General features: G+C 38.8%; 1 protein-coding gene across 2 annotated transcripts in view; it reads left to right on the top strand.

The window, feature by feature from the left end:
• The window catches only part of Rint1 (RAD50 interactor 1), a 95,877-nt gene that overhangs the window by 61,841 nt on the left and 7,999 nt on the right, over positions 1-26,037 (top strand). For both annotated transcript variants that reach the window (XM_017611296.1, XM_017611295.1), the window contains 4 exons: positions 5,549-5,711; positions 10,971-11,196; positions 13,801-14,366; positions 14,425-14,651. In XM_017611296.1, the coding sequence (XP_017466785.1) occupies positions 5,549-5,711; positions 10,971-11,196; positions 13,801-14,366; positions 14,425-14,651 (1,182 nt within the window). The remainder of the gene's footprint in view (positions 1-5,548; positions 5,712-10,970; positions 11,197-13,800; positions 14,367-14,424; positions 14,652-26,037) is intronic.

The following is a 26,037-nucleotide window of genomic DNA, read 5'->3' as shown; positions in this document are numbered from 1 at the left end:
GCCGCCTTTGGTTTGTTGCTGAAGGCGCGTTTGACGTGTTGCCGAAGTGATGATACTTTTCAATAACATTCAAAGACAATTGCTTGTTTGAAATGAAGCATTGATATGTACATACATACATACGTACGTATGCACATTCCTCACAACTAGCCAGCAGTGAGCAATGCAATTGAATGGTAGACGCGCTATAAATACATACATACATGCATACGAGATGATAAATTACCCTTTACCACATTCGTCGTCATTTCAGCAACAAGTCAGATGATGTTCAGCAACAAGTCAAATGGCTTTCAGCAACAAGTTAGATGATTTTCAGCAACAAGTCAAACGACTTCTGCAACAAATGATGACTCTCATGTTTTCGGAGCCGTTCAACTGCCACGTTTGCTGGTTTCGTGCACGATCATTCAGAGTACAGATTTGCCGAAGTCAATATCAGTATGAGCAGTTATAAGCATCGTTCACTTGTGGTGGCTGTATTTGCAAGGCAGCACGCAATGCGCTCGTGTTCAGTCATCCTCTAATTTCGTTTAGGTATCGATACTACTAAGCCAACGCCGCTGCTCAGTCATACAAAGCAGCGGTATTGAATGAGTATGAACAGTTGACGATCAACCAATGCCAATCCCTGGAATAAACAAAGTTCTTTTTCCTTCTGTCAGTAAATTGTTGTTTTTTTTTTACAAATAGTTCAAATAAGCAATGGGAAATAAGGCAAAATTTGTTTTATTTCCAACCTTTGTTCGCAAAAAATATAGAAAAAGGTTTTTTCTTAACAGCGGTCGTCCCTCGGCAGGCAATGGCAAACCTTCGAGTGTATTTCTGCCATGAAGAACAGCTTCTCATAAAAATACAATCGCCGTTCGGAGTCGGCGTAAAACGGTAGGTCCCTCCGCTTTGTGTGACAACATCAAGGCGCACGCCCCAAGTCTGAGAAGAAGCTCGGCCAAACACTAACATATGTGTAAGTGCCAATCTAAAAGAAAAATTTTCTACAGATATACGATTTTCCAAGNCCAATCTAAAAGAAAAATTTTCTACAGATATACAATTTTCCAAAATTTTAATGTATGCAGATGATGTAAAGCTTTATAAATCGTTCGTTTCAATTAAAGTAAGGTCTTTGCTACAATCAGACTTAAACAGCATGGCTTACTGGTGTAAAGTAAATCTTATGTCTTCGAATCTTAAGAAATGTTCAGTAATGTGTTTCGCACGAAGAGCGAATAGGTAACCATAACCTGGAACAGGTATACAATTTTGTGGACCTTGGTATCACAATAGATCCTAAGCTGANTGTAAAGCTTTATAAATCGTTCGTTTCAATTAAAGAAAGGTCTTTGCTACAATCAGACTTAAACAGCATGGCTTACTGGTGTAAAGTAAATCTTATGTCTTCAAATCTTAAGAAATGTTCAGTAATGTGTTTCGCACGAAGAGCGAATAGGTAACCATAACCTGGAACAGGTATACAATTTTGTGGACCTTGGTATCACAATAGATCCTAAGCTGAATTTTAATCTTCATATTTATGTGACAGTCAACAAGGCTAAAGGTGTACTTGCATTTGTGAAACGATGGTCAAAAGAATTTTGTGACCCTTGTATCACTAAAACCCTGTTTACAACATTAGTTAGGCCAATTCTGGAATATGGTTCGGTGGTTTGGAATCCAAGGTATCAGATTTACTCAGACAAGATAGAATCAATTCAAAAACAGTTCCTACTTTCTGCTTTAAGAAATTTCCGTTGGGATTCTCAATAATACGAGCCGATTAAAACTTATTATNCTGGAATATGGTTCGGTGGTTTGGAATCCAAGGTATCAGATTTACTCAGACAAGATAGAATCAATTCAAAAACAATTCCTACTTTCTGCTTTAAGAAATTCCGTTGGGATTCTCAATAATACGAGCCGATTAAAACTTATTATTCTTCCTACACTTTCCAGCCGCAGACAAATGCTTGGTACAATTTTTATAGTTAAATTACTAACAGGTTCAATTTCATGTCCGCTTCTTCTGGGCGAAGTTTGCCTTAATGTTCCCTCCCGGGTATCAAGACACTTTTGTCCCCTATTTTTGAAAGCTTGTAAAACTAATTTTGAATTGCACGACGCACTCCGTTGCTTATGCCAGGATTTTAACTGTCATTCCAGCACGTTTGATATATCAGATTCGCTTTTCAGCATTAAGAAATCGATACTGTCCTCTCTCAATAAATGAATCATTAAAATAAAGGCATAAAACCGGCTGATGAATTTAGTTCTGTAGCTGAATAGTTTTAGATCTCGACACTTAACAAACTCCTGCCTATCGTGACTCGGCGCATAAATTGAAAATCTTGGTTCCGTACGTCATGCGGACTGCACCACTCGTGCGGATGGGCGGGAATGGAGGGTAAAAACCGTTATGATTATTATTAAGAGCCATTGTATCCATGTTGTGAGTTTTCATAAAGTTTTGGGGTTCCACTTTGTGCTGGGTGGGACGATTTGCATTCCAATGACAGGTGCTGTATTCACACATTATGGCCTATTTAATCAAGCTTGCATTTGATCAGTGATCGGCATACTACCATATTCAAACGATTGAATAAGTGAGACAGTGTGCGTTAAATGCACTGCTCAACTGGCGCTATTCGGGTACGTGTGAAACACACATGTGCTCAGAGAGCGCTCAGTGAGCCATGGCCTGCCGATCAGTGCATTAGATTATTCTGATTTCGGATCATGTCCTGCATCATTCTCTACATATCTGTTAGTTATAATTTCGAGAAAATAGAGAATTTCGTTTACTTTAGAACTAGGATTAACACCGATAATAATGTCAGCATCGAAATCCAACGCAAAATTACTCTTGCCAACAGGTGCTACTAGGCAGTTCAGAAGTAAAGTTCTCTCTCATCCTAAACAGCCTGCCGAAAACTATACAACAATTCTAATGAATGTATAGAATTAACAACAACAACCACACTGTCAAGTTGAAATTGCGGCGAATCAGCTGCACTTGATAGGTTGAATATCGAAATAGATTAGCAACAAGAGTTTACGGGGTGTGCATAACTCAGTGGTTAGCGCAGCATGGCTGGCTTTGCACATGGATGATGCGGTTTAATTCCTGCTAAAGTCTAGAGAAAGGAGTCTGATGAGGCGATGTGATCTCCGAAATAGCAGCATTAACTTCTGCCGATTGGATTTTGTTGCTTTTCCATATTTACTACTAAAAAACAAAATCGTGGTACAAAGCCAAATAACACTAAACTGATTAGTCGATATCGCGCCGATTTGGAAATGTACCGTTCGTAGAGAGACGGGATGAGTAAATGATGTGAAAGTTTGTATTTATAGTCTCCAAGCCAAACCGTGTTTTTTATCAACTGTCACCATGACGTTTGCCTCAATATAATCCACCACCTGCCTCCATAACCGAAACTCCGAGAGTCATTGCGGATTTCATCCATCATGTTTGACCATGAGCAGTAGCAGTAGTAAGTTCGACACATCGTCTCCAAAAATCATATTAATTTGATCGATGCATTATTTTTAAGTTAATCAGCGCCTAGCTGGGTTTATCAAATCACTTTAAATCAGGAGAACCCAGCTCCAATAACCAGTTTTTTTCAAACAACGGTCTTATCATAACAAAACCGGCACAAAATCGTTAAAAATCAAAATTCTTATTTAGCGTGTTTTGCGTTAACGAAGATGGTATCTACACATCGTCACCTCAGAAAACGGATGTCGTATGTTACAAAACTTTGAAATTTATGGTCGAATTAATCCGAAACTTTACGGTAGATTTTTTAATTTTTGAAGGGGACGTGGTTGGTGTTATTAGTTTTTATTTTTAATATTTTTAAATTTAATATCTCTAAACGTTAATGAGAAAATTGACTTTTCATTCCGTATACATTTGTCGAAGCGTTTACTTACCACTTTGTCTTGTCCATAGAACATGCGACAATACTCTGTAAAGTATCTTTTTTAACGAGGGTGGTGTAATTTGATGAAAACACCAGATATATTTATTAAATAATGATTACTTATTGGAAAAAACATAACAAAAACATTTACATATAATAAAAAATCCTGTACATCTTTTATGCTGTAAAAATGTTTCGAAAGGTTTTCTTTTTTATAAAAACAAAAAAAAAAAAAAATACTTAAATTCATTCTTTTGCACATTTTCTTTTTTTAATTTCATTGGAATCTCAGTACCAGCTAAAATGAAAAAACAATTAGTTACTTAGTTTAATTTCCAATTTTAATTGTGTCGTTATAGCAGAGGACCATCGAATTGTCGTAAGTTCAAAGTTTTGCGATATATACGACACATGTCTTATGATTAAAAAAATATTACATTTGTATGGGAATTTGTCGTATGTGCCACTGGGAAAATAGGTAAGCACCTTACAAGGTAAGCCATGTTTTCTTTCAGTTTTTAGTACCAAGATTGCCATCATGGCCAATGCCATCTACTAGTAAGACGCAAAATGAACACCTCCAACGATACATTATGTTGTCAGTTGCAAAATAGCGTGCAGCCGAAGTTATTTCCAAGCATCGAACTACTCTAAGCGACTGCTCTGCATTGCACGTAACTTACTTTGTAAAGCGGCTTAGAAGTATGTCTGATACCAAATGTACATTCTAAATTCCTACTTACATAAAGCGGCCACGTCTTTGTTAAAGTAAGGGAGATGCGTCAGTGACGTGGTAAGAAATGCCGGGTGAAGTGTAAGTTGCTGGTAAGGTATTGCCCTTCACCAGGCGGTCCTTACCACTTCCCTGCCGAATCTCCATTACTTTAACAAAGACGTGGTCGCCTTATGTAAGTAGGAATTAAGAATGTACATTTGGTATCAGACATACCTCTGAGCCGCTTTACAAAGTAAGTTACTCATAATGCAGAGCAGTCGCCCGGAGTAGTTCGGCGCTTGGAAATAACTTCGGCTGCACGTTATTTTGCAACTGACAACGTAATGTGTTGTCGGAGGTGTTCATTTTGCGCTTTACTAGTAGATGACATTGGCCATGATGACAATTTTGGTACTAAAAACGGAAAGAAAACATGGCTTACCTCGTAAGGTGCTTACCTATTTTCCCAGTGGAATGTAGAAATTTTCTTTGTATAATGAAATTTTCATAAGGTATTTCAGCTCCAATTTTAATACAAGTGAATATCGTTAGATTTTTCAGAAATTTCAAACCTGCACATTAAGCCGTATCACGACATATTACAGAAAAAAATTAAGCGTGTGGCGGTTTTATTTNTTATGATTAAACAAAAATACGTTTGTATGGGAATTTGTCGTATATGACGTATTTTCAACAGATACAATAATACATACGACAAAATACACAGGAAATATCTCAAAAACTAAGGGAGATATAAAAAAAATGGATTGCAGAAATCGAAAGACCATGTCCAACTTAGTAAATCTGCATCAAAATCCCAAAATCGTGATTTTGCACATTCGACATCCGTTTTCTGAGGCGACGATATGTGCACATATTTGAAATACGATTTTCTTTTTACTTGTAGGTTCCAATTTCACTTCACGGGTGTACGCCAAACAAATCGTTTGGATAAACCGGAGTGGTTCTTCACACAAATACTGAATTGGTGCAAGGAGATTCACCTCTTCGTTGGAAGGACTTTTCAGCCAGCTGCGGTGAAAGCTGGCAAACTGAACTATAATATACGTGTAAGCAATTTTTAAAAATATCATTATCTAGTGTACATACTTATGTATGTAAGTACATTAAGATGTTTCAGAATTTTGTTGGAGCGCAATTTTATATGCATACCCTCTTAATAAATCCTCTTAATTAATTCATGTCCGCGTGAATGACGTATGTATGTATGTATTTTTTTCAGTACGATCATAATGACTCACGCCGACTCGTTCAATACAAGAGACACCTGAATTAATATTTTATAAGAATAATACAGTAATTAGCTCTAATTCTTAATATCACTTCGTTTGATTGGTCAGCGGATTATTCAGATAAATATGCATTAGCAATTCAGACAGTTGTCCGTTTAAAACGTTTTATGAAAACCCGTTATTTGGCTATACCTGGAACACTACATGGTAGTGGGAGGGGAACCATGCTTCGGATTGAGCTATCGATTTAACATAGGGATAATGTAAACTTACTTATACAATTAGTTGAAATGTTTCTCTGTATACGAATTTTGAATTTATATGAGAACTGGCTTACTTTTTTTATAACGGTAAAATGAAAAAGTACCCACAATGAATTAACTTTAATAAATGTACAAGAAACCAGCATGGCTGGATAGGTTGGTTGCACTCTAGTCGATTTATNAAACTGGCTTACTTTTTTTATAACGGTAAAATGAAAAAGTACCCACAATGAATTAACTTTAATAAATGCACAAGAAACCAGCATGGCTGGATAGGTTGGTTGCACTCTAGTCGATTTATTTAAGCATATTGTGATACACGACATTTTTCGTTTTGTTGTCAGGTGCGAAAATGAACAAAGCGGATGGTTTTCCGACACGTGAACGTGCCACGTAAAGTTGACCGTGAGAGAAACATTAATTTTCAAGATTCAGGCCACGAACACTCAAAGATTGACCTTGTGATTTGTTGATCGTCATTGCGAATGCAAGGCGAATCGGAAATTGAATTCGTTTAAACTCGAATGGTATTTATATCGGTTGGGATCATCGGATTTCTCGGAATGAGAACTTCCTTACCTTCGAACTTTCCTTTAAGTATTGTCGCATGAATGACATTGTCCATGAGTTTTCTCACCAACAAACGCGTTCTGTTACATAGTTTTGGTTGGTTAAGATGTCGAGGCATGATAATTACGGAGCCAACCTTCAGTTGTTAATTGTGCGGTGGTAAGCTAGGCAGATCGAAACAGTTTAAAAATTCAGTTGGATAGTTGGTAGCTTCGTCTTCGTTTGTTACACAGTCTATAGATTTGAAGGATTGAAGTGAGCCAACGCTTTGATTTTGAATTGTAACAGTTAAGTGGTCTACATCTTTGTTCTTTGCCACAAGAATTACTCGTTCACTCCATCAATTGTGATATTTGTGGTTAGCAATTATATTCGGGAAGATTTTGTTGATGAGAGGAAACCAATCCGTTCAATTTGTCGACAGGAACACGGCCATTACCGATAGTCAGCAATTGCTTAGAGAAATATTCGGCGGATGGATCGTTTAGTAATGCAACTCGCATATCTGTCGTCATCTGAAGTTTCTTCACAAAGCGCCACAGAGTAGTTGATGTCAGACAAGCGTTTATTTCATCTGCAGCCGTCGATCTTGGAATGACTGGTAATGTTTGGCGAAAATCGCCAGACAGTAGAATCATTGCGCCACCAAAACACCTTGAGGCATTGCGCAGATCTTTCAAAGTGCGATTAAGTGCTTCCAATGCGCGCTTGTGCGCCATTGTGCATTTATTCCAAATGATGATTTTACCTTCTATCAAAATTTTGGCCATTGCCGAGTATTTCGCAATGTTACATGTCGGGGTTTCAGAAGTTTAAAGGTTTAAAGGCAACTTCAACGCTGAATGAGCCGTTCGGCATCCTTCTAGCAAGGTGGTTCCTATCCCAGATGAAGCAACAGGAATTTCGGATCTCGCACGAACAGTGGCCAAATCCAATGACATGAGGAATGTTTTCCCAGTTCCACCGGGCGCATCAAGGAAAAATAAACCGCCGTTTCCATCATCAATCGCCTTCATTAACGTATTGTACACTACCTTCTGTTCAACAGTGGTAAATTTTTCCGAACTGATTGGTTCAATGCATCGCGATCATATTCACGTTCACGTTCCAATACTCGATTAAATGCATCATTCATTTCGCGATGTAGCGTTCGCGTTCCTAACTTGACTAAAACAGTGCCACAAATGCGGTAACTCATGTCTTCAATCAAAAGTAAAGCCTGGTTATGTATCTCTTCGTTCAACTCGAGATCGGGATTTCCTGAACAGATACGAATTCTGTGTAAAATGTCTTCTGACATGTCAGCCTTGTACGTGTTCCACAGTCCACATGGAATCGATGAGAAGCATGTCGAATTAAAGATAGCAAAGAATGTGCGTATTTGCTTTGGAGATGCAGAAATAATTTTGTTTTTGTTTTATACGTGCATTTATTTGTGGGATCTTCTTATTTTACATCTATTAAGCCTAACAACAAGTTTAAAAATCTTACGTCTAATTTACAATAATATAGCTCCAGCCCTTGAGTTGAGCCCTTGAGTTGAGCCCTGCTGGTTTAATGTCGCTCAACAAAAGGCTGGTAGTCTCTTCTTCGCAGGCGTGTTATATTTGTTGTGTTGCACAGGCTACTTGCCAGTAGATTTGGGTGATTACGCAGTTTTATTTTATATTCTTCTCTGCTCCTGTCGATTGCAGATTTAACCATCCCGTTAAGGCCCTTAGCGTTTTAGATTGGAATTTTTAGATCCTGTCAATGTTGGTTGCAAAGGTCGTACCCCACAGTTGAATACCATACATCCATATAGGCTTAATGTTTCTATTATATATAAGTACTTTATAACCTAGTTTCAGTTTTAATTTACTGTTTATCAGCCAGTTGACGCTAGCTGACTTTATCTTCATTTGTGTAATCTTGGATGATATATGTTTGCGCCAAGTTAGTCTCCTATCCAAGTGTATTCCTAGATATGGACATTATTTAATTTGTTGGGGGGCACAAGTTTTTCTATTTCGGTATTTGATGTGTTTCTTTAAAATCATCAACATAGAAGTCTATATCACCCTCGCAGTTAAGTGCAGCGTTTAATTTAAGGTGACTACTGATGTACTTTTTATATTTAAGCCAGTTGGTGTTATTTGAAGTTAGACGAGGCTCAATCTCGATGTTTTGGGGTTGTTCATATGGTTTTATTAATATAGGGGAGTGATGGGATGATAGTTCAGATAGAATTTCTGCTGTTATGTTATTCCTGTCTATGTTTCTATCTATTAGGTCTGGTATCTTCTTTATATCGGTGGGCCAGTAAATAGGTTTACCAGGAGATGTGACCTCTCGTCTATTGTGACTGTTTAAAATAGTATTGTATAACTGCCGCCCTTTTGGGTTAATAACGCGTGATTTCCAGTACGTAGGCTTTTGAAGTTGCCTCCTGCCAGGAATTCATTACCCAGGCTATCAAAGAAATCTTTGAAGTCATTTTCAGAAATTAAAAATCGCGGTGGGCAATAAATAGCCGATAGATTAAAGTCTCGGTCGCGGTTTCGTAAGCATATGGTAGTTGCATGCAGACAGGCTGTTGCTTTTAAGTCCAGAATATTGTGCTTTAGGCGATTTCTAATCAGCACCGCTGTGCCTCCATGAGCTTTGCCATCTTGGTGATTTGTGGCATAGAAATTGTATCCAGGTATGGAGAAATTATATTTATTTATTAAATGTGTCTCGGACAGTAGCATTACATCTATGTTATATTCAGTAAGCAAATTTCCAACTCACTCATTTTTTATTCACTAAAATTTGCAACAACTGGTTTTTAGCCCTTATGACATGAATTGAGTCATCTTCTTCTTCTTATTTGGCACTGTAACCGCCTATGCTATTTTGGCCGAGTTCAACCAAGCACGCCAGTCGTTTCTTTTCTGTGCCAACTGACGCCAATAGGAAATGCCAAGTGAAGCCAAGTCCTTCTCCACCTGGTCTTCCCATCGCAGTGGGGACCTCCCTCTTCTTCTGCTACCACCAGCGGGTTCCGAGTTGAATACTTTCAGATCTGGAGCGTCGGTGTCCATTCGAACGACATGGCCAAGTCACTGCCCATGGTTCTGCGCCATATACCAGCACGTTCATGATGAGTAACTTATAGAGTGTGGTTTTCGTACGTCGAGAGCGGACTTCATTCCCGAATTGCCTACTCAGGCCAAAATAGCACTTGTTGGCTAGAGCGATTTTGCGTTGGATTTCCATGCTGACATAATTATCGGTGGTAATGCTGGTTCCCAAGTAAACAAAATTCTCTAATTTCTCGAAATTATAACTGTCAACAGTGACGTTAACTTTACGTTGGTGCGCTCCAATATATACATGTCTAGAGTCTACCAACCACCTAGTTGCTATTTCTAGACGCTTCAAAACTTACACTTTCTGCCGCCAACGTACAGGAAAATTGTGCGNTCTTCGTGCGACGCCACCTGCGTAAATATATACATGTCTAGAGTCTACCAACCACCTAGTTGCTATTTCTAGACGCTTCAAAACTTACACTTTCTGCCGCCAACGTACAGGAAAATTGTGCGTACAACACCGACATCCGGTGCTTTCACCATGCAGCGCATTTTGTATAGCTTCAACTCGTGACTGACGCTCTCGGTTGCAGGATTTTAATGACTGATTAATGTTATACTACTTTTTAATCAATACTATACTGCTCGCAATTAATTTTTCTGATTTTATAAAGTAGTTGCAAGGTTTAGAGTTTCTGCACAAATTTAAAGCCACCCCGCGCCTCCCCGTGACGGCACGCTATTTTTCTATACCACAAACGTGACATAATGTTAAAAATTCATCTTTTATAAAATGCTAGTAGTTCCTTGTCGCTCGCCTCCCCGACTACTTTGGGAAATTAACAAACTTTGTAGCAAAACCTTTGATTTATTAATATAGTACTTATATACAAGTTTCATGTGCAAATAAATATTAAAAAGTGTTTAGACGTAAGAACTGTTTGTTATCTGGATAGTACAAAAATGCCAAATAAAAGGGATATTTTATGAATAAAGGCATGCACAAATAATGCCAAATATGGTCTTTTGGTTTGAATTTTTGTACTCAACGACGGTTACTTTTTGGATTTTAAAACAAAAGTTGGAGGTGCTCAATGTCAAATAAATAGGAAAAATGTCCTGTAAATTATAATAAAAAAAGCGTGTACTTTTTGCTGAGTGTTCTAAATCTAATCATATTTTTACAGCTAGAATTCATTCGTGGGCTTGTGCAATTGATAATTGAAAAACTCTCTGCCGATATTGACGAAATAAGTCGAGATGAACATCTATTTGCCCATTTGGTGGACGAGACTTTAGCTTTCGAGATTGAGTTGCGAGAGATTTTTGGATACCCTAATAGTTTTACCAGTGTGATTTCAGTTATAACTCAACCAATTTATTTACTGAAGTGGATATCACTTGAAGAGCGTTGTAAGTATAACTTTGCTATAACCAATACATGCATTACTTTTCAGCAAAGTTGGCTACACATGATGTCCAAATTAAACTGGACAGCACAATACCGTGGGAGTTATTTTTGTAAATGGAATATTAAAATCGGTGCAATTCACAGATAAACAACGCCAGCTCTACCATTGGTTGCCTTGTAATATAGTTTCAAAAGTAATGAGAAGTCATGCTGCTAATTGCACGGTTGTCGTTGTTGTACCGGCTTACTTAGCCCTGCCTAGACCGTGGACATGCGAAGAGGTGTGTCGGGTCATGGGGTGACTACCCGCAGGCCGGACATAGGTTGGGAACATCTAAGTTTATCCTGCTCAAGTACGAGTTTGGCCTGCAAGTATCCCGAGGCAAACGTAGTTTTGCCTCGTCCACGTTGTGCGGTTGTGTTCTTAAAACGGCATTCACGGGTCGGGAGTTGATGTAGGTTGAGGCTGTCTTATGAATCTGGACCTCGTCCGTCAGGTTATATAGGCTCTAAAGCAAGCAGATGTCTGTTACGGTGCCCACGCCTGTGAAATTCCCAGCTGTAGTCTGACCTCTCATAGAGGTGGTAAAATGACCTTAAGGTTTACCACAGCTTGCTTACACCAAAGGTATTCCAAATCTCATGTAGGTTTACTAGTTGCCGAATCTCTTTGTTAAGATCCCTGATGCGGGTTTTCCCGGAGCCGTCTTGCGAAGGTTATCACGCTCGTTGGCTGGAAGAGCCGTTTCAGTTGAGAAGTTTGGGCGGGTGATTTTATTTTTATTTGGAAACTTTCATAGAAATTTTGGAAAGTAGCGATGGTCAAGTTGAAAAATTTAGGGGTTTTTAATTTTACCCGATGAAAACCCCCAACAAGCTAAGTCTAACAATATATTTTCAGACGGGTCATTCCAGCGAAGATGACATCACAGGTCAAAAATAAATTACATAGATTGCATTTAAATCTGTGACAATACTATGGCATGTAGAATAATTCTTAAGAAATCGATTTTTGTCGATTTATTTCTAGCTATATTCCCTATTTTTCTGATATAGTATTTTCTAGTAAAGTTGATAAGGCATTTCTCGTGGCTTGAAGGTGACAATGCAAATAACAAATATCCAAAGCGAAAGTATACTTCAGGTGGTCTCATATTTGAATTCGAATAACATCAAAATGATAATATAACATTTCGACCTTTGTTTTATTTGTTTGTATTGAAAGTAATATTTGAATGAGGATATTTAAATAGAAACTCGTGAAGAAAACAAAATTAGTTATTAATCGAAATCCCGCTAAAAAGCTAAATAGAAGTTGGTTATTGTAATCAATTGATAATTTTTTTCTGAGGGTTATTACCAGAATACATTTATGGGGAGAAGTTGTTCAGCTTTCAAAGAAATGCTTATTGGACGTCCCTCCCGTCACCGCAATTTTTTTTAATCTAACTTGCAAATATGTAAGCTTCCCATAAAATAAGGCTCTTTTATTAAAAGTATAATAAATATTCATATGAAACCAGTATAGTTCACCTTACTCACGAACTAAGTATGTGTCCTCCATAACAACTCCTCCCACCCGTCACAAGCTGAAATAGTTTTTTAATCTGCGAATATAATAATACCACTAAATAATAAAATGGACCTCAGCATTCTATTAGTTATGTACATACGATAAAGGCTCTATTAACTAAATATTTAACGAATCCATCAACTCAGAGAGGCGGGTGTAATCGTTGTCCCACCCGCCACCCTTGGAAAATTTCATTTTTCTGTGTAAATTATATAACTAAGTTTTATATTTTATTAGTAATAATCTGTTATCTGACTTCAAGTATTAACGTTTTGAAATTTGTCAAATTAATGGTTAAAGAGAAATTACTTAGTAATTTTAAAGGTAACAAAATAAAAATGGAGGTTCTTAAGAAACCTATTTTCATGTTGTTCTCGACCCTACCTATAACCTACACTAAGCTTTGTTTGTATTTGGTTTTTTTTTTCTTTTTGTAGCACAGAGTTATTAGAATTTGGCGTTCACGTACGCAAAAAATTTGCAAAGTAGGGGAAATTGAAAGCGCATAGTGGCAGTTGATTTTGAGCGAAAGTTGTTGAACTTGAAAGATTTACTAATTTTTTTTTGGATATTTTCCATTTTGAGAGAGAATCCTTCGTTACTCTCCTGCAAGTTTCTGCTGGATATTTTTCACTGGAGATCTATTCGAACGGACTTATTTTCGTTGAAAATCAATAATTTTCCAAGACATTCCGCAGAGAAAATGACAAACATGGGTTCTTCGAAGTAACAGTGAGTGAAAGTTTTACCATCTATAGTCCAAGTTAAGCTGCAGCGGTTAAAAATGTTTGTCATGTCAATATTTTCGTGAAACTGAGGCGGATCAAGCCTTCGTTGTGTGTGTTTCTCCGTTAAACAAATTTTGACAATCATTAAGAATTATGTATACATTGATTAGGCCAAAAACGATATTTAGTAGAAGATATAAACACAAACAGATAAGCGTATTGATTGGAAATGTGTCAAGCATGCTTACAATTTTGACCATAAGTATAAGCATGGCAATACTACATGTATTTTTTTTTTCTTTCAGTCTGCTCGGAGAAAATGGATCTTATATTACATGGTGATAGTCCTTGGATGCTTATTGACCCCAACTTTTATGATAATGATTTAAAAATTCCAAAATGTGCTGATCAGTTCATACGCCTGCTTGAAGCTATTAAAGATCGATACCACGCACTTATTCAACCAGGCCAACAATTACAATTCCTGTCGCTTCAATTAGAGCTAATAGAAAACTTTCGAAGGCGCCTAGTTCAACTTCACAGCAGTGGTGAAGTTGAGAACATTTCCATTTTGAATGCTATCAATTACTTAGCCTTGGTACTGCGTGAATGGGGTGAAAATGTTCATTATTTACATTTGCATGCTGCACTTGTGGGTCCAAATTATACTGAAATTCATTCAGTGTTCGATCATCCGGTTAGTGAACTAGAGCACTGGACAGAAAAATTAATTGAAAACCTTGCAACGAAGGCGGTAAATGAAATAAAAGCGAAATCGATGCCTTATCGTCATGATTCTTGGTCCAGCGTGCCAGACCAGAATTGCAGAGAGCCTTTCATATTGTCGTCCAGTGCAGGGGAAATGTTTCAGGTGAGTCTTTATTGTAGAATAGAAAACAAAAAAATATATACTTTTAATCACTACATAGGTGATGGTAACAACACTTCATAATATGGAGCGAGAACTATCATTAAATCTCTTCAATCTTACGCTGCGCATTATAGCCAATCAAGTAGACGACTTCCTCTTCGATAGTCTTGTTATGAATAATAGATTCACACCAGCAGGAGCTGCGCAATTTAATTACGATATGACCCGGAACCTGTTTGCATTATTTGGGCAATATTGCCGTCGACCGGATTTGCTTTTCAAAAAGTAATGGTAACTTTGAAATCTGATAAGTCATTTGGTAGGATAAGTACATTTAAAAATCTCTTGTATTTATATATAAATTTCCGCAACCACGACACGTCCGCCCTGAACCCCATTCAGCATTGAGATAAGTTACGAGGGCAATTTGAAAGGTCAGTGACTTTTTGAATAAAAGATATATTTTTCGGCAACAAAGCGTTAAATTTCTCAACAAGACTCCTTTTTGCTCGATATATTTAGTCCAGCATTTTTCCTTTCTTTTAATTCCTTCTAAATAATTGGCTTTATTCGAACCAAATCTCTTACCGCGCAGCCATTTTTTCAGGTTTGGAAACCGGAAATAATCGTTTGGGCTAAATCTGGAGAATATGGTGGATGGGGTAGGAGTTCGTAGCCCTATTGAGGGATTTTTTTTATAGTGACTACTCACGTGTGCACCGTTCATTGTCTTGATGGAAATCACTTATTTTTGACTGAATTTGGTCGTATTTGCTCAAATCAATCTCGAGCTGTCCAACACCTCTGAATGATATTCCCCAGTAATACTTTTGCCCTTTTCAAGTTAATCGATGTGAATAACACCGCGTGCATCGTAAAAAACCGTAGCTATGACCTTATTGACCTTCTTCCGTGCACTTCTTGGTTGTGCCTTGGTCTCTGGTGTTATGGTGGATCCCTCTTTCGTCAACGGCTATGAAACGGCCGGCTTTTCATGTTTCTAAATGTTATGTAAAATTTGATGTACCTACCCAGATGACGTGCTTACAGCCTCAGCCATCTCATTACTTCTTCTTATTTTGCACTACAACCGTTTATCGGTTTGGGCCGAGAACAACAAACTTCGCCAGTTGCCTCTCTCCTTTGCAGATTTGCGCCAGTTGTTCATGCCAAGGGCGGACAGGTCTTTCTACCCTTGGTCCTTCCATTGTGTTCGTGAGCGCCCTTGCTTTCGTTGTCCACCCATAGGTGCGGAGTCGAAGGATATTTTCACCGGAGCGTCATCGTCCATGCGTAAAACATGTCCAAGCCAGAGCAATCTATTTTTATGCGCTTAACTATGTCCATGTCGTTAAATAGCTCGTACAGTTCGTTATTCCATTTTCTTCGGTACTCGTCGTCCACGCTAACGGGGCCATAGTTCTTGCGAAGAATAGTTCTCTCGAGAGCCCCCAAAGCCTTCTCATCTTTGTTAGACATCGTCCATGTTTCTGCGCCATATAAAAGGACGGGCATGATGATTTGTAAAGCGTGATTTTTTTTCTTCGAGAGAGGGCTGCTTTTCAATTGCCTACCGAGCCCAAAGTAGTACCTGTTGGCAAGAGTAATTCTTCGCTTTATCTCCAGACTGACATTATTGGTGGTGTTTATGCTGGATCCTAAGTAAACAAAGTCCTTCACTACTTCAAAGTTATGACTGCCAACAGTGACGTGTGTCCCAATACGCGAAGACTTTTTATGTGTTGCCAGGAGGTACTTTGTCTCGTCCTCGTTCACCACCAGACCAACGTCGTTAGCTTCTTTTTCTAAGAAGCTGCGCTGACATCCCTGAGTTTCAGGCCAACGATGTCAATATCACCTGTATACGCCAGCAGCATCATGATTTTGCTGTATATGGTGCCGCTGGGCAGATTGGCAGCTCTTATAATGCTTCCCAGCATCAGATTGAAAAATCGCATGAGTGTGAATCGCCTTGTCTAAAAACTCGTTTGGCCTGAAATGGCGCGGAGAGGTCCTTCCCTAATTGGACGGCGCTGTAGGTAGTGCTCAACGTCACTCTACATAGCCGTATTAGTTTTGCGGTGATCTTAAATTTAGACATGGCATTGTACGGGAAGCTTCTCTTCGTGCTATCAAAAGCAGCTTTAAATCGACAAAAATATGGTGTGTGTCGATTTGCATATCGAGTGTTTTTTCCAGAATTTGACGCGCTGTGAAATTCTGGTCAATGGTGGACTTACCAGGACCTTGTATGCAATATTAAGAAGGCTTATTCCGCGATAATTGGAGCAAACAACGGATCTCCCTTCTAGTGGATTGGGCAAAGTTACTGCGATTCCAATCTTCGGGCATGTATTCATCAGACTAAATTCTGCTTAATAGCTGGTACATGCGCCCGACCAGCTCTTCGCCGCCGGCTTTGAACAGCTCGGCCGGAATACCGTCGGCTCCGGGGCCCTGTTGTTTTAAGCCACCATTGGTTCGGGTTCTTCTTCAAATGCGCCACCTGTGTTGCCATTCAGAAGCGTTGAGAAGTGTCTCTTTCATATCTCAAGTGTACTCTGGACAACTTTATCTCTATAAGAACCAGCCCCAGTCTTGAAACCATTTGATAGCTGCCTTATTTCTGATAGAATTTTCGAGCCGCATTCCTGCCTGCCAGCATCTCAAGCTCTTCGCATTCACGTTTTTCTGTCTCTCGTTTCTTTCTTTTGAATAGACGTCTCTCCTCCCTCCTCATCTCCCGGTATCGTTCAACTGTCGCTCAAGTAGCTATTGGCTGTAGGGTGGTTTTGTATGCTGCGTATTTCTTTGCAGTAGCCGTGCGGCACTCTTCGTCATACAAATTGTTTCTGCGCGTGCGGTAGTATCCCACTACCTCTTCCGTAGTGGCACGAAGTGATTGGGAGATGGATTCCCTTTGCTCATTTATATCCGATCGTTGAAGAGTTTATTGTTTAAGCGGGATTGAGCTTCGATTTCGAAATTTCTCGACTGTCTGCAGTGAATGCAGCTTCTCGGCATCTAACTTTCGCCGCGTTGCCTGATGGACGTTCTTTATTGCACAGAGGCGCATGCGGACCTTGGCTGCAACAAGGTCGCTGTTGGCTCTTCGGATAGAACGCACGTCAAGAACGCTCGAACCGTATCTTCCGTCTAGCACAACATGAGCTATTTGGTTCTTCGTTCTTTGTTCAGGGGACACCCAAGTGGCTTTATGGATGTTTCGATGATGGTGTCTGGCACTACTAACTACCATGTTCCGCGGAATAGTCGATCCGTTGACGGAGATGTAGTCATGGAGGCTGAATTTTCCGACTGTTGGACTAAAAATGCCTTCCTTGCCACCCTGGCGTTGAAGTCGTCCAGCATGATTTTAACATCGTGGCGGGGGCAGCACTCATAAATTGGGCTTTGATGCGGATCGTGGCGATTCGTTCACTGTTGGGAGTAAACCTGGAGACGAGGTGTCGTAGTCTCCGCCCAACCACAACACACCAAATTTGTGCGCCGTCTCATGACAGCTGTAGTAGATGTCACACGTTGCATATTTCATACAGCCGTGACCAGTCCATCGCATTTTCTGGATTGCAGTGATGTCAGCCTTATATTTTTCGAGGACATCCAGCAGTTGTATAGAGGTACCTTCCCTTTAAAGGGTCCGGACATTCCAAGTGCATATCCGTAAATCATGCGCTTCCATTAGGCAGTGTCCTGTAATTGTACCTACAACTGTGCTAATAATGGGGCGGTCGATTTGTATGAGAATTTTAGATCGTTTTTCGTTTATAATTGGCCAGATCTGTTTTGCAACAGAACATGTTGATTCTTTCGCCTAACGTTCGTTGGCCAATTTAATGAAAATAGATTTCAGTTGGTGCTTACTCGAGGACAGGGGAATGCCTGCATCGAGCGCAGAGTTTGCTGAGCCTAGTTCAGTTCCCCCTCGCCAGCTCATCTGCCGCGAAGTTTCCCGGTATTCCACCATACCACGTTAATGGTGGCTTTCGCGGCAAGCTCGTTTAGGTTACTTCTGCATTCAGCAGCCACCTTTGCGGAAGTGTTACTGCACTGCAAAGATTTAATTGCTGCTTGGCTGTCAGAATAAATAGTGACGGATTGTGGACAATTTGTGCCACTTTTAAGCCATAGGGCGACCTCCCTTATGGCTGTTAATTCCGCCTGAAACACGCTTCAGTGGTCAGGGAGCCGCCTGCTTGGGTTTAGCGAGAGTTCTTTGGAGTAGATTCCGCTTCCAACTTTATTGTCGAACTTTGATCCGTCCGTAAAGATTGCGGTAGATCCTTTATCAAGTCCGAGCGATTTACCCAGTTGCTTCTGTCTGGAATTCTGGTAGAAAACCTATTTTCGAAGCAGATATGTGGACTAATGTAATCCAGCTTACGTAAGGTTGCTGAAATGGTGCTCAGAATTTTTGAGTGACCGAAACTATGGTCTCTCCATGTATGAGCTGCACTCAGTCTAGTTGCGTTGCAGCTGGCCTGATATCTACCGTAAATATCGGTAGGGAGAAGATCAAAACAGTCTCCAGAGCCCTACTGGGAGTAGAGGGCAGGGCACCCGTGATTAACATGGTTGCCGCCCTTTGTACTCGGTCCAATACGCCTCTGTAAGTGGATTTTCTAGAGCCGGCCACCATACGGTAATCCCATAGAAAAGGAGGGGGCGGACAACCGCAGTATACATCCAGTGTATTATGTGTAGTTTCAGACACCATCGTTTTCCTACCGCTGCCTTACAGGCGTAAAGGGCGGTAATGGCTTTCCTGGATCGTTTCGAAAGGTTCCACCTCCAGTCCAACTTCCTGTCAAGAATTAAGCCGAGTTATTTAACCTCGTTGGAGAGTGTAAGTCCCACCCCGTTTAGGAAGGGGGCTGAAATCGGTATCTTATATTTCCTCGTGAAAAGTATCATTTCGGTCCTGGTGGGATTAACTTTAAGTCCACACTCCCTCGGCCAGCTGCTCACGAGCGCTTTGCAAAAGTTCGCTTAGCGTTTGGAGACGCTTGCCCGTGACTGTGAGTGCAATGTCGTCGGCATACTCTACGGCATGACAGCCGGTACTCTGCAGTCTCATCAGAATTGAGTTTACTGTAAGGTTCCAGAGCAGAGTACTCCTTGAGGAGTACCTCTCGTTGCATGCCTGGTTATCTACGCGCTCCCAACTCTGACGAGATAATTCTTCTTTCAAAGAGAAGTCTTATAAGCTCCATCAGAGGCCGCTCCAGCCCCCGTTGGGAAAGTGAGCCCACCACGGCCTCTGGAAGAATATTGTTAAAGGCGCCTTCTATGTCAAGAAAGATGCCTAAGGTAAATTCCTTAAAGACGAGTCGTTTTTAAATTTTGGACACAATTTCGTGGAGCGCAGTGTCCACGGATTTGCCCTTAGAATAAGCATGTTGACGCTCCGACACGTCCTCAGAAGTAAGGCGCTGTCTGATGTGGTCGTCAAAAAGTCTTTCTGGAGTTTTAAGAAGAAAGGACGTTATGCTTATTGGCTTGAAGTCATTGGGCTTGACGTGAGAGACCCTTCCACCTTTCGGTATGAAGATTACCCTAGCCTTTGTCCATCCTCTAGGAATGTAACAAAGGCGAAGCCAGGCCTTAAAGATCTCAGCAAGCAGTGGGCATAAAAGGTCGACTGTCTGCTGAATTTCGGCAGGGATTATGCCGTCCGGTCCAGGATATTTATAAGGTTTGAAGGTCTTTATCGCCCATTTCACCTTTTCTTGTTGCACTATGCACTCTACTGAGTGCTGTGGAAGAAAAGTCATCTGATTTGTCGCGTCTGCCTTTGGTTCTGTTGTACACTCCGGGAAGTGGGTGTCCATGAGAACATCTAGCATTTCGCTGCAAGAGGTGGTTCATTCACCATCAGGTTTTTGGATATGGTTTGGGGCAACTGGAGTTTTAGATGGGACCTTCCGTAGTCGGTTGCCCTTCGAGATTTCCTCAATGTTGCCACAGAAAGTTTTCCAAGATTCCCTTTAAGCTGTTCGTACTGAACTCTTAAAGACTTTCAGAGCATCCTTGTAGGATTGCCAAGATCCAGTTTGTTTCGCTAGATTAAAAAGCTTCCTTCTAGTTCGTGGGGTCTCCTTTTGCCCCTTGGACGTGTTGCTGGACAGGAAGCTTTAAATGCTATGTCGCAGGCTTTGGTGACAAGGTCTACGGCTTCATCAATCTTTCACGATGAGTCCAGCTCACCGAGAGAAACAGACTTTGTCGCTGGAGGATGGGCGTCCTCAGTTGTTAACGGTATGGCGTGCATACCGAGAGAAGCGTCTAGGGCTACCGAGAGCTCCATTTTATATTTGATCCGATCGGTCCGCCTCATATTCCTGTAACACAAACGAGGTGGGGCTCTTCGGGAGAGCCTAAAGGAAATATATTGATGATCGGAGAATGAATGTTCACTTAACACATGCCAGTCCCTGACGTACTCAGAGAAGTAGTTTGAGACTAGCGTGATGTCTAGAACCTCCTTTCTGTTGGAAGTTATAAACGTTTTATTTGAAGAGTTTCTTATACATAGATCAGAACTAAGAATAAAGTCGAGTAGTGACTCACCTCGTGAAATTCATGGTGCAGAATCCCCATAGTATTATCAAAAAATAATTCTTAATCAGCGTACAAAATTAACTTTTTCATTGTCGTTATCGAGGTTGTCTGCTTTCAAAAGTTGTCAAACAAAAACTAAATGGCGCAGCTTGCTCAAAAATTTATAGTAGTCTATATTNACTACATAGATCAGAACTAAGAATAAAGTCGAGTAGTGACTCACCTCGTGAAATTCATGGTGCAGAATCCCCATAGTATTATCAAAAAATAATGCTTAATCAGCGTACAAAATTAACTTTTTCATTGTCGTTATCGAGGTTGTCTGCTTTCAAAAGTTGTCAAACAAAAACTAAATGGCGCAGCTTGCTCAAAAATTTATAGTAGTCTATATTCGATGGTAGTTGACGGGAGTAGTATTGCTTTATAGCTACTGCGCATGATATAAGTATTTATGTCAAGGTAAAACCCATATATGTAATACTTCTATATTGGCAGTAAGCTAACTTCTCAATGTGTAATCATTCCGAAATCGAAGCGAGACAGTCTAGTACCGTTTTTGTCAATGTATTGTGTACTTGAGTGCCGTTTTTGTGTATGTGTTGTGTACATGTCTATTTATAAACGTATGTGTTCCTTTTCTTTCGTACGTGTTTATTGATATATCTGTACTGTAGTGTTTTCGGACGGTACTAGCTCTTACTGCCAATATAGGAGTATTACATATATGGGAAAACCATTCACTCAATTCGTGGACCATCATTTATTTTTTGAAGTTTGTCTATTTTGCAAAATTTAAATTTTCAGAGCAACTCAAATGCTAACTAAAAGTAAAAGTAAAACAAAAAATAAATAGCTGAAAATATTAAATTTTGCTTTTATTTGAGTTTTGGAAACTTTTTTGTTATGTTAGGCACTCGGCACATTACGCGCCTAATCAAAGTAGAGTAATCGTTTCATCATACCGAAACGAATTCATGACGACTCGACTTCTGCACACATGCACGCCCTGCATAAGTCACCAGCTAATAAACAATTTCTACACATAACAAATTTTTTGGCCGTTCTTTTGCAACACGCACTTCCTCTGATCCGAAAGTTTGTGTAAACGCTTGTGGTTTAATGCAATTTGCACGAATTTTAGCACGAAATCANTCTGATCCGAAAGTTTGTGTAAACGCTTGTGGTTTAATGCAATTTGCACGAATTTTTGCACGAAATCATTAATTTCCAATTATTTTCTATTGAATTGACAAATAAATTTTATTTCCAACACAAAAAAGTATACAAATGACGATTTCAAAACTGCAAGCGCCTTACAATGTTGGACGCTTCGAATCATGAAGCTTTTATGATTAGGCGCAAACATGATTTTGAATCGTAATCTACAGAGCTTCATTGAAATACATGGGTTCGGCATAAAAGCTTTAAACTTTAGTATGCCGAAACGATTACACTACTATGATTATTAATGTGCGGAGTGCCTTAACAAGCTTCAAAAATGTTCAGGTGTCCTCTCAGCGTTTTTACCTTTACATTTTTGTATCATGGCTACTGCGCGCGAAATTCAAACCGTCACTAACTTTTCAAATTGCCCTCGAATTATATGCCAAGGATTTAGGAATTTGGGCCTCAACCAAATAATATCCAAATAGTGGTAACCATACGTGGTACTCAAAAACCCTAAGAAGAGTTTGCTACACATTTGCTCATTACATTTTGTTCAAGTTGGCTAAAGTTAACATTGTTTGTTTACAAATTCAATTATATTACATGTAGTTTTATGTATTAATTGAAAATTTACATAAACAATTTTTCGTAGAACATTTTAATCCCTTAACTCCTAAACGTCTAATTTGAGGAAAGGTTAATGTAAGTTCATTAAAAATAGCAGTTAGAAAGTTGAACATTTTTTATAGAACTATTACGCGGAGGATTTTACTACAGGTCACCGAAAACGAAAACAAAAATTATAAGCCTTGTTTTAAATATATAGCAGTGTCATTATAATGTATGTGGGTACAAATTAAAAAATAAATAAAGAAATTCCTCAGAGACCGCTCGAGAGATTCAGTGAGCAGTTAGTAGTCAGTTGCCATACGTAATGTGAATTTTAGTGTATGGTTGCCCTTTGGATAGCAGTAGCCATATAATAAGGCCATAAAATTCAATTATTGAAGAAATGTGTTTTTAGGGCATAATCAAAATTTTTGGGGTAGTTTTTTATTATAAATTCATATGGAAATTTATGATGATTTCGTTTCCAAAAAATGTTGCCCTTAACCGGTGCAAAATGTGTTCGATGTTACACTAAACCCAGTAAAAAGGCATGTTTTTGCCTTCTTGTCTTTGTCTGGTTCAAGCATTTCATAATATTGTCGTTTTAAACAACCATATAATTTTCAGGGCAACCATCTCCCATGACAAAGGCAGAGAATGTGCCTTTTTTGCCTTACAAGAGTGCGAAATTTTAAGAAACGAACACAACATTTTCTCACCCTTTGCCTTTAATTTAGAAACGAACACGAAAAGAGAAAGGGGCAATCAAAAGGCAACATTTTTTGGTAGAAACGAAATCACCATTAGTTTCTTAACTGTTATATTCAATTTGTTAAATGGGGTTAAAAAGGCCCATAATTAGAGGAGGTAAACTTTGTTATGAAAAAGAGAATTCGATTAATTCAAAATTTCTTAATTTACACCCGCTTACATTAAAATAGCAGCACCCCAAATAGAGATACAGATCTACAGTACACTAAATTCACGTCGGATATTTTTTTGGAATTTTTTTCTAAGAGTTGCAACAGTGAGTCAAAGTTTTATAAAAAATCTGACTATTTCGACATTCAAAATAGGTTACAGTGGTTGCCACCCCGCACAGTCCGACAGAGACGTAAACGTAGGTAAGTTAGGCCCATTCTGATGCCACTCTAGCGAGGTATTGTTCAATAAAGTGGCGTAGCCAGGGGGGTGAAGGGGATTTGGGGGGATAGATCCCGCCCCCTTCGTCAGTGAAATTAAACTTTTTTTTTTTTTAATTAATAACACAATACTATTTTAACCTTTCCGATTTATAATTTTTTTTATTTCAGACCGATGACAAATTATCTTTTAATGAATATATAAAATTATCGGTTGGTGGATTATGTATTTAAATATTTGCGAAATACACTAGGCCATTTTGTTTAGTTTCCCACAGTGTTGGGAAATAATCTATAATCTATACAAAAACTGTACTTTTCGACTGTAAATTGTATCGACTTTTTAATTTGCTCATATGCATGCATGTATACATAGATTCCCTTCAAGACCAATGATTTGATGGTATTCACGGGAAAGTTTATGTAGGTACATTTTTAATATAAATGTCAAGGCAGATATTTTAAGATACACTTCTAAACAAATACATTTTTTTAAGCTATTATGAATAGATAAAAGAGACATCTTTGAATTCAGTACTAAGGGCGGTATTATCACTTGCGAAGCGAATGATTTTGGCGAAGCCAACGGTTTGGCGGAGCGAATTTAAGGGCAGGGAAGGCATTAAAGGTGTTCGCGATGCAAAGAACTTCCACAAGCTGGTAAAAAAGAACACTCTTAATGCATATTTAAGTTGCGTCCGCCAATCCATTCGCTTCGCCAAACCGTTCGCTTCGCCAAATTCATTCGCTTCGCAAGTGATAATACCGCCCTAAAACTTGACATTTCAAGTGCTTATCAAAACTTTATATATGTTAACTAGATTCGCCATTTATCTTAAAATTATATAATTTTAATTATTTGTTTATAAAAGTGCAGTTTACACTTTAACAAAACCTGTTTAAATCCAAAGTTTAATCTTTGCGCAACAATAAAAAAACCAACAAACCTTCTTAAAGCTTTTTAATTAGATTTCCTAGAAATACATATTTTGAGTATGCAGTTTTGTAGCCCGATCAATTCAAACGAAGCGCAAGTTTAAAATACATAGCTGCGACTTATCGTTCATTTTCAATATTTTTTTTTTGATGAATTCATCATCATTTTCGAACATACTTAGATAATATGGAAGAAAATTACCGACATCGTCAAAAATATGCCATACATCAACTGCAAATCACAGCTACTTTAAATTTGCACTTTATTAGACTAATTTTGAATGAGCTAAAAAACTGCAAAATATTAAGAATAAAATTGAAATAGAAAGTTCGCAATTTTTACGAAAGTTTGTCGATTTTTTTTTAATGTTCAAAGATGAACCCCTAGTTTCATTTAGTGTTTGTTAAGGAATAAACTATATTTGTATACACAAATAATTCAAATCTAATAATACTGAATGGATTTGCATGAAAATTTGCACACAGATAGCATATGACCCAGATTGGAATATATGCTACTTTTCTTAAGAGTTACCACCCGTTAAAAAAGTTTCATTAAATTAATACGCGGAAACGACTGAATGGATTTGCATGAAAATTTGCACACAGATAGCATATGACCCAGATTGGAATATATGCTACTTTTCTTAAGAGTTACCACCCGTTAAAAAAGTTTCATTAAATTAATACGCGGAAATGAGTGAACTGATTTGCATGGAAGTTTTCACACAGATAGCTTATGAGATAGGATGAAAAATAGGCTACTTTTTTACGAGTTACCACCTGCTAAAAAAACTTAATTAAATTAATACGCGGAAAAGACTGAACGGATTTGTATCAAATTTTGCAAGCAGATAGCTTATGACCTACAGTGGAAAATAGGCGAATTTTTTGGAAGAGTTGCCACCTGTTAAAAAAGTTTAATTAAATTAATACGCGGAAAAAACTGAACGGATTTGTATCAAATTTTGCAAGCAGATAGCTTATGACCTACAGTGGAAAATAGGCGAATTTTTTGGAAGAGTTGCCACCTGTTAAAAAAGTTTAATTAAATTAATACGCGGAAACGGATTTACATGAAATTTTGCACATAGATAGCTTATGACCTAGGTTAGAAGGTAGGCTACTTTTTTTTAAGAGTTGCCACCTGTTAGAAATGTTTAATTTAATTAATACGCGGAAATGAGTGAACTGATTTGCATGGAAGTTTTCACACAGATAGCTTATGAGCTAGG

The sequence above is a fragment of the Rhagoletis zephyria genome, unplaced genomic scaffold, assembly GCF_001687245.7.
Source record: "Rhagoletis zephyria isolate East Lansing unplaced genomic scaffold, Rhagoletis_zephyria_1.1 Rzeph_scaffold_00392, whole genome shotgun sequence".
Taxonomy (NCBI): domain Eukaryota; kingdom Metazoa; phylum Arthropoda; class Insecta; order Diptera; family Tephritidae; genus Rhagoletis; species Rhagoletis zephyria.
This window is presented reverse-complemented; position numbering and strand designations above follow the sequence as displayed.